The following is a 10003-nucleotide window of genomic DNA, read 5'->3' as shown; positions in this document are numbered from 1 at the left end:
GAGACTATCTTTCACTAATATTAGGTCTGTGAATCATTAGATTAACATGTTTTAGGATGAATTTGTAAGGGGGGAGTCTATGTTTACCATAAGGGTTGTATGAACATATGGCTAGTGAAGGGTTTGTATTTTATTTGTTTATTTTCTTGATCTTTTAATAAACTCTTGTCAAATTCGTGTTTTTTTTTTATGATTGCTGTAACTATATGTTTAATTCTTTGTTACTGTCGTCGGCTGGAATATTTTGAGTTGTGGTAATTTATACGATCCTTTAAAACAAGAATAGTATGTTGTAGAAAAAGTACTATCGTTAGAAATTGGATTAATTGATACAGGTTCGGCTGAAATAAAAATTATTTAGATTGAAATTGAATTATTACTCGTTGTCCTATTCGAACCTTAGCTGGCTGTAGTTGAACAACACATGGGCAAATGAGTGATTCATGAGTGGTTCATGTTTATGGATATCATATATGCAAATTGACTCAAGCGTGATTTCTTTAACTGAGTAGCCTATGGCAAGTACTTGAACCACATATATACCACAATATATTATAACATGAGTGACTCTTGTATTATTTTCTTGATTTAAAAATATAGTTTGATATGAATAAATAAGAATTTGCTATAGTTATTTAATTAACTCAATCTATTCAACTATCAAATAGAATATAATTAAATAATTTGTATTAGCTTTCAATATTTTATTTTATCTTGGTAGAAAGTTTTACATATTTACCTCTATAATTATTTGTTTGATATTTGATGACGGTGTTATTTAAAGATGTGTATTGTCGAGTCATATAAAGATGTGCTATTTGAAGATGTGTGTTTAAAAATGTCTTATATAAAGATGTGTTATTTGAAGATGTATGATTTAAAGATGGGTATATAAAGATGTGATATTGTTATTTATGCACTATATGTGTTAATTATGATGCTTATGTTGACGCGATGTTTAAGATGTTGATTATCATTTGAAACTGTTATGTTATGATGCTGATATGATGTGATTTTATAAGTGTTGCATAAGTTGTTGTCGGTCTTATTTAAGATGTAAATGTCGGTCCAAGTCAAAGAGTTGTAAGATGTTCATGAAGTTTATAAGACGTAAGATGTTGAGTCCATGCATACTCATTTATAGATGAGGGCTCATGCCCTGGAGCTTTTGCTCAACCACGACGATGGAGCTTTTGCTCAACCAGAGACGAGGGCTCATGCCCTAGGAGCTTTTGCTCAATAGCGACGAGGGCTTATGCCCTAGGAGTATATTTATGCTCAATAGCGACGAGGGCTTATGCCCTAGATTGGTACCACATGCATTTGCATTTTCATGATGATCAAAGATGGTTTAAGACGTTAAGAGTTGCATAGTCGAGTTTAGATGCATTGTCAAGTCAAGTTGTTAAGTTGTGATGTTTTAACGAATTACTTTGTGATGTCTTTTAGTATGATGATATGTGACGATGACTGTGACTGCTATATGATGATATTTTGCTAAGATAAATGATGATGTTTATGTATTTAATTATAGTTGTTAAATTATAAGATGTTTATGTTGTTAAATGTAATTTATGATTTATGAGCTTAATATTATTGTTTGAGAAATCTCACCCCTTCTGCTTGAAAATGTTGCTCTTCGTATGGGTAACTTGCAGGTAATCAAGATTAGCTGCGGTCGTGGGTGTCTATCTCTCACTGTGTCCTTAGGTGCTCTGATACGTAACGGGATGGGGATTTTGATACTATTTTCTGTTCCTTTACGTATTGCTTTTGAAGTTTAAGAATTATTATTGAACTAAGATTTATGAGACTTTTATGATGAGGCCTTCGTGCCAAAGACTTTTTATGTTGAATGAACTAATTCCGCTGCGAAGTTTTGAATTACTTATGTTCAATGATTTTGAAGAATAAATTGTTATTTATTCAGTTTATGAATTTTTAAGAAGTGTAGCATTCCGCTTAAAGTTGAATTACTCTGATTTTTAATTATGAAATTTTTACATTGGGAAAACGGGGTGTTACACCCGTCAACCTCCAAACATTCTCACAAGATTCCTTTATGGGAAATTCCCTCTGCGGTCGACCCCTTTCACTCTGACCCGGACCCGGCGCAGATGCCTCTTCTCCTTTCTCTGCCGACGATGGTAACATCAAAAACAAGAACAACAAGTTATCTGGCGGAGCCATTGCTGAAATCGTCATTGGATCTGTAGTGGGTCTTCTTTTGCTCGTTTTTCTTTTGATCTTCTTGTGTAGGAATAAGAGTGGCAAGAACACTAGTGTTGTTGATGTTGCTACCATAAAGCAGCATCCTGAATCTGAACTTCCTCACGACAAGTCTATTTTTGACTTGGAGAACAACGACAATGGATACTCTACTACATCTGTTGCTGCTGCGGAGGCTGCGGTTGCAGTTAGCAAGGTTGAAGCAAATGGCAATGGAAACACTGCTGCTGCTGGAGCAAAGTTGGAATGGCAGGAATAGAGGAAGAAATCGTTACTGTTGAAATTGATGATGAGACTTATGAAGAAATTGATGATGTCCAAATGTTACTGTGAATGTCGAGTTACTCCAATAGAGGGAAAGAAAAAGGAAATTGATTATGAATAATGGGAGATGATGAATTAGGTTTTTTATGGAAGAAGGAAGAAGGAAATTGATTATGAATAATGGCCATGTTTTTTTTACCCATTTTTTTATTTTTTAATTTAATTTTTCATTTATTTAATTTAAAAAATGATTATATGATTTTTTTAAATTTTTTAATTAAATAATTACACACGTGGCGTGCCACGTAGACGTTGACTGGTCAAAATTGGCCAAAAGGACCAAATATGCAAAGGGGCTAAAACTTAGGGGACCAAAATTGTAGTTTTTATACGTAGGGGGCCAAAATTGCAAGTTTTTGAAAGTTAAGGGGGGAAAAATGCACTTTAGCCTTTATTTTTTTAATAAATGAATCATTTCAAAAAAATGTTTTTGTTTGTAATTAGTACCGCATTATATTGTATAATAACATAACTATTTCACGGATGAATCAATTTAGGATATTTAAAAACATCAACGTGAGGCATATTTCATAAAAAACTTAATGCGTTCACTAAAATCCTAATCTACTTTGTATATCAATGTGAATCAAAAGTATTCACTTGTTGTGTATAACTATTTTACGTGTGCGTTGACTTGGTCAAAATCAAAGAAAGAGGTCAAAAATGCAAAAGAGGCTAAACATAGGGGACAAAATTGTTATTATTTTTTATAGGGGGTAAAAATCGCAAATTTTGCAAAGATAGTTGGCCAAAACTTATTTAAGCCTAATGATTACTTGCAAAACAAGTTAATAAGTGATATGGAGCATAGCATGTTTCGACACTTATCAATACTTATTTCCTATGCTAAAATTATTTTATATCTAAAAATCTTACAATATTTTTATCTTGTACATAACTATGTTTTCACGTCGTTAAACATTAATTTTAATATTTCTCCTTTATGTATTTGAATGTTGTAAATATAATTAAAAATAAATAATGCAAATCATTAACAAGTTTTTTATGTTACCTCTTTAGTAAGTGTATTAAAGGGATAAGCACAACACATTGATCTACATAAGAGACACTTGATAATGATTTTTATTTTAAGGAGGGTTTCTACAACACCTTAAAAGCTAAAGTCCGTTTAGCAAATCGTATATATATTGTCATTAAAAAAATTGGAGGGTTCTTACAACACCTTAAGAGCTAAATTCCTTTTAGTAAAAAAAACACACACACACACACACACACACACACACACACACACACACACACACACACACACACATATATATATATATATATATATATATGTATATATGTATATATATATGTGTATATATATATATGTATATATGTATTGTCATTAAAAAAAGTCTTATTTATACCTTTAGTCCCTGCAAATAGGGGTCATTTGAAGTTTGGTCCCTGAACTTACTAATCTTTTCAAACAGCCACTGCAATTACTAATCACTTAAAATTTGGTCCCTCAAAACAGTTAATGACGGCCACGTCACTAATCTAATGAGATGGCACTACTGAGTAGTTAAGTGGCATTCTGAGTCAGCAAAAGTTGGTGTGAACGGACAAAAATACCTCTGAACTTCTCAGTGAAATGCAAAAAGACCATATTATCCATGAGTTCATCTTCCGTCTTTTTATTTTATTTTTACCAAAAGCATATAATATCATTATAACCAGAAACATATAATTCTCCAAAATTTAACCAACATAATATCAAGTTCAAATCTATGAAACAAGTAACATAAATTGTTAAAAAGCATGTTGTTGCGAAGCGATCTTGTCGATGTTCACTATTTGGTAATAGAGTTTGCTGTGAAGCTTGTGAAAGTAACGCATACCAACTTTCCCGAAGTAACCTGGATGGTACTTGTTGAAGAGGATATCGCGGTGATGCATACCTCCGATGTTACCACGACCTCCGGGATGCTTGCAGTGTTTTCCAATATGACCTTGTCCGACACTGATGTGGCCGCGCTTCTTCCTATTCTTCTTGAATCAGGATGTCATTGTTGTGTGTTGTGTTGTTATCTCTTTCTGGTTTCACCGCAGAAACGCATCTTCCATCTTCATCTTAAAAAACGCAACAGTTTGTGCCCAATATGGTCACCTGGACTTGAGATCTTCCAATTGGAAAAGGAGTTTGACAAGGAATGAGAAGAACAAGAAGGATTATTGTTGTGATGAGAGGACATTGAATAACATAATTCTATAGCGGAAAATGTGTTGTAAAGTTCAGGAATCTCATCAAATAACCCCTATTTGTAGGGACTAAGGGTATAAATAAGCCTTAAAAAATTGATTGGCACATGCACATTATAGGTAATATTATGTTTTTTTTATGGGTTTTCCTTTATGTCACTTTTTCCCCCTCTTAATATTAACATAATATTTAAGGTGCTGCAAATGTTTTGTGGTGGTGTTGGGAGCTCTTGGTTTTATGGGTTTTCCTTTATGTCACTTTTTCCCCCTCTTAATATTAACATAATATTTAAGGTGCTGCAAATGTTTTGTGGTGGTGTTGGGAGCTCTTGGTTTTTTATGTGTTTTTGTTTTATTTGCCTTGTTGTTAACGGCTGTTGTCATTTGTTGTATGTTTTCATGACTTCAGTAGTTCTTCCACTTAGTGTATCTTTGTTACATTCATTTATTTACACACACGCTGTAATTAAAAATAGTTTGACTTCGAAATTTTAGGTAATATATTTTGTTTTATAGGGTTTGCTTTGTGTCCTTCGTAATTTTTTTCCCTCTTAATATTAATATATTATTGAAGGTATTATAGATGATCGTTGGTTAGCTGGAGTGCTAACATAGTTGGGATGTCAGTTAATCATATTAATGTCTTTGCTTTTCTTTTTATTTTTTTAATAAATGAATTATTTCAAAAAAAAAATTTTGTTTGTAATCAATACCATATTATTTTGTATAATAATATAACTATTTTTGGGATGAATCAATTTAGGATTTCAAAAACCATCAATAGAAGCATATTTCATAAAAAAAAAACTCAACGGGTTTAAATAAAGGGAGCTTCTATGGTGAAGTCAGGAAACCGACTTTTTTGGAAAAGTTATTTTTTATCATAATGTTTGATTCATTTTTAAATTGTTGATTACTGATTAATGATCAATAGTAATTCATCTAGTAATTCTTGCAACATCTTGGACTTACATGTACTATTTTATCGTTGACATCTTTAACATGCAAACAGAGTTGATGATATTATGTGATAGTCTTAAGTGTTACACTTTGTGGGGTGTTACACTTAAAACAAAGTAGGATAAAATTAGATTAAGTGTAGTCTTGTTAATTTGATGAATTGATGATACTACTGGGACTGAACTTTGATGTCACTGTACAAACAGTCGGGCGTTACTCACTGCATTTTTGATGCTATAGTGCTAACTTCACCAGAAAAGTCATTTTCATGACTTCACCATAGAATTTTCCTTAAATCCTAATCTATTTTGTATATCAATGTGAATCAAAGAATTTATGTAAATGAAAGTGTTGAAAAAATAATGGACTATAAAGTTCAGCCCGTGCATAACTATACTTCGATTGTACATTATTTTTTAGTATGTCCCTTTCTATTATTGAAGGTTGTAAAGTTAATTAAAAATAACGAATTTCTAATGATTAAAAAGTTCTTATGTTGCCTTAGTAGTAGGTGTGCTAAAGGGACAAACACAACATATTGATCTACATAAGAGACAATGATGATTTTATTTTTAATGGAGGGTTTTTTACAACTCCTTAAAAGCTAAATTCTTTTTAGCATAATATGTGATTTATACCCTATAAAATGATCGAATCATATTCTACTTCTTACATGAAATCTAGAAAAATATGTCTAAAACTCCAAAGCTTGTGTATGCTATGATTTTATTTATTATTTATATTTTCCTTGTCGAAAAGAACGCTGAAGGTAATCCATATTTTCATTTTTTATGAAAATTCTTTCTTTAGTTTGTAGTCTGTACATAATCTATTATCTCAATTTAGTAACAATGTTTTATTATGTTTTTTTTAGTTATAGCATATCCTCGAGCCGATTGTCCAGAAGATCCTTTGTGTCAAGGATATCCTCCACCTAATTGTCCATTAAATCCTTGGTGTCATGATAACTTTTGGAAATATAGACAAAATGGAAAGGAGATTAGGCCCCATTCACCATAAACAAAATAGATAATCGAGTGTGAATTTTTAAGGGGCCAAACCTAGGAGAGTACACTTACGCCATGCAGGAAAGGAGTTCTTACCATAGCAAAAATAAAAATAAAAATCTAAGCAATATAACACTTGCTAGAATTTCTACACTTTCTATTTTGTTATTGTATTGTCACCAAATAATTGTATGTTTTATTTATTTTATTTTTGTAATTTCACGAATCTTACAATTATGGATTTGTGCTGTAAGATATTGGTAATGAAATGAAATAAGGCACTAAAAAGTGTAATAATTGATTAATTTCACCTCTCTTAATTTTGGATATATTGTCATGGTTTCTTGTATATTTTATTTTCAACCATATCGCCTGTTAGAATATTTTTAATAGTTAAGTTGAAAAAAAAAATTACTTCAAAACCTATAACTAAAATTTTTGTCAAAATATTGTTACACTTATCTTACTTACTAAAGCTTGTCTGGTCAAGCTAACCCTAACCCTAGAATTAACCTAGCATTTTCCCTCCCATTTCTAACGCATTTAATTCCAAGTTTGACCTCCTCACCCTTAATACACGCCATAAATTTATTTAAATTCAGGTTGTTTGACAATTCATTTCATTTAAGGAAATTCATTAAATAATTTAAGGCAATTCATTTCAAATTTTAGAGCATTTCCTAATCATCCCATTTGAATTTATTCTATTTCAAGTCAAAATGGTATGCCATCATATTTTCAAGGGTTGGAAATAAAAGAATATGGTTGCAAATTTTCAATAATAGAACACGGTTGGAAAATAAAATAATATGGTTGCAACATTTCAATAATAGAACACGGTTGGAAAATAAAATAATATGGTTGCAAATTTTCAATAATATGGTTTCAAAAAAATAAACACGGTTCAAATAAAAGAAATGCATTAAATAATTTTTTTTTAAAAATAAACGATATTGCAAATTAAAATAATATGGTTCAAGTCAAATTATTTCAATAAAGTCATTTTATTACAGATTGTTTGGCAATTCATTCCATTTCAGGAAATTCATTAAATATTTTAAGGCAATTCATTTCAAATTTGATAGCATATCCTAATCAGCCCATTTGAATTTATTATATTTCAAGTCAAAATGGGATGACATCATATTTTAAGTACTCCATATATTTTGGACGTTGCATATCTTTCTAGTGTGATTGTAGAATATTTTTCAATCAATTATACATTAACTACCATTGATAACTCACAATTATATATTATTTTAATTTTTGAAATAGAATAACACACGATTGCACATTAAATGCCACCCTAAATTTGAAATGTGAATTAGGTAGATTATAAATTGGGAATATAATAACACACAATCAATTGTATATTAACCTAGCATTAAAACCACACGGTCGAAAATTTCTTTAAAAAAAAAAAAGAAGGCCACACGGTTGCATATTAAAAAAAACAACACCATTTGCATATTAAAAAAAACCACACGGTTTGCATATTAAAATCAGTCTATAAAATCAGTCTCCTTTCTCCTTCCATTATTCTATTGTTGATTCAAATGGAGGGCAATGATATTGAAACTATGATGTCCTATCACTGCTTGACAGGTAATACGTTTTTTTTATCGCAATTACGACGTTTTTTAATATCGTTTCCTATTTTTTAAAGCTTTATGATGTTGCAGGTCCTTTGCTCAAAAATCCAACTTCATCCTTTGAAAGTGCTGTCAACAAGTATTGTGTGAAGTTTAGAACATACATAGTCGAGTATGATGTTGAAGAGGTGAAGATGATTTTGTCTGACATGTTTTATTTTTTTTTAATGTTGTTATCTGTAACAGGATTAATCGTTTTTGTTTATGCATCAGGGGACTATTATGCTACCGAACATGTTCACAAACGACTTTGGGGAACAAGTTCAACGATTTGCGACTTTGATTGATGCAAAGAGCAATCAGTTCTAGGTGTTGGTTGAAAGAATTGATGGGTCTGTGTTTTTCTCCAAGGGATGGAAATCCTTGCGTAATTTTTATAGGATCAGCTTGAGTTATGATAGCCCATTAGCAAATAAAACAGGTACCGATGCAGTGGACGATGTTCATACACCTGAATTTCTCAACACAATAGTTGCGTCTGGACTTCCAAATCACAAGTTGCGCTTAAAAGTAGGAGTTCCAGTGATGTTGTTAAGAAATATAGATCAGAGTTTGGGATTGTGCAACGAAACTAGGTTGGTCATTACAAGGATGGGTAAGTTTGTGCTTGAAGGACAAGTGATATCCGGCTCTAACATAGGTGATAAAATTTTTATTCCAAGAATATCTTTGATACCGCCTGATACTAGAATTCCTTTCAAGTTTCAACGAAAGCAATTTCTGCTTACCGTTTCTTTTGCAATGACTATAAACAAAAGCCAAGGTCAATCTTTGAAACATGTTGGCGTATATTTGCCATCGCCTATCTTCTCTCATGGTCAATTGTACGTGGCTTTGTCAAGGCTTACTACAAGAGAAGGTTTCAAGATATTAATATCTGATGATGATGGTGAAGACACTGATGTAACTTCTAATGTAGTTTATCACGAAGTTTTTCGCAATGTATCCTAAATTGTGTACTTGGAAGGATTGACCGAAATTAAACTTCTTCATTGTAATTATTTATGCCTGACAATTTTCCCTAGGTTGTGTACTTTCTATTATTTAACAGAATTAAAATTCTTCTATTCCCATGATTCATAGCTTGGAATGTATCATAAATTTTGTACTCTCAATGTCTTACGACTTATTGTTATAATTATTCCGACTTATTCTATTATGGTATAATATTGACTTAGGTAAAATTGTGAGTTTCTACATGAAAATAAGACATGTGCGTCAGCACGGGTCATGGTTCTAGTGATTTTTTAAAAAATGAATTTAGGTTAATCATAAATGGAGAGTGCATCCCTGCAATTGAAAATATTGTGACCTTTTTCTTCCTGCAGGATTATTTGCGATATGATTTTTTTTTGAGGAAATTTGTCATATGATAAATTGTTGATTTAATTTGTTTAATTAAATTTGGAGGTTCAGATACTTAATTTGTTTGCGTAAAAAAAAATCTAATTAATTGTATTAGGGAATAGCAAGTTTTAGTGAGGCGAATCCATAATAATGTCTTGCTTTATCCATTCTCATAAAATGTCTTGATCTATCCATTAATTATAAATGTATTTGTTAAGTTTGATTACAATCATGAGAGCTCTTAAACTCTCTCCTTAATTTCTTTCCCTCCCCCTC

At 31.4% G+C, this 10003-nt stretch overlaps 1 protein-coding gene and 1 long non-coding RNA gene across 2 annotated transcripts; both read left to right on the top strand.

Moving 5' to 3' along the window:
- The first annotated feature begins 6352 nt into the window (after positions 1-6352).
- LOC146956670 (uncharacterized) lies at positions 6353-7033 on the top strand. Its single transcript, XR_015020581.1, has 2 exons — positions 6353-6490; positions 6596-7033. It is a non-coding gene; the product is annotated as an uncharacterized LOC146956670 (long non-coding RNA).
- A 1251-nt stretch (positions 7034-8284) lies between these two features.
- LOC146956669 (uncharacterized) lies at positions 8285-9331 on the top strand. Its single transcript, XM_085749563.1, has 4 exons — positions 8285-8333; positions 8411-8508; positions 8594-8682; positions 8761-9331. Exons 1-4 carry the CDS (start codon positions 8285-8287, stop codon positions 9329-9331), a joined length of 807 nt encoding a protein of 268 aa, XP_085605689.1.
- The last annotated feature ends 672 nt before the right edge of the window (positions 9332-10003 follow it).

This window comes from Medicago sativa, chromosome 1 (assembly GCF_051527215.1).
Source record: "Medicago sativa cultivar Bolivia chromosome 1, Bolivia_mono, whole genome shotgun sequence".
Lineage (NCBI taxonomy): Eukaryota > Viridiplantae > Streptophyta > Magnoliopsida > Fabales > Fabaceae > Medicago > Medicago sativa.
The sequence above is the reverse complement of the archived record's forward strand: the minus strand, read 5'-3'. Positions and strand labels throughout refer to the sequence as shown.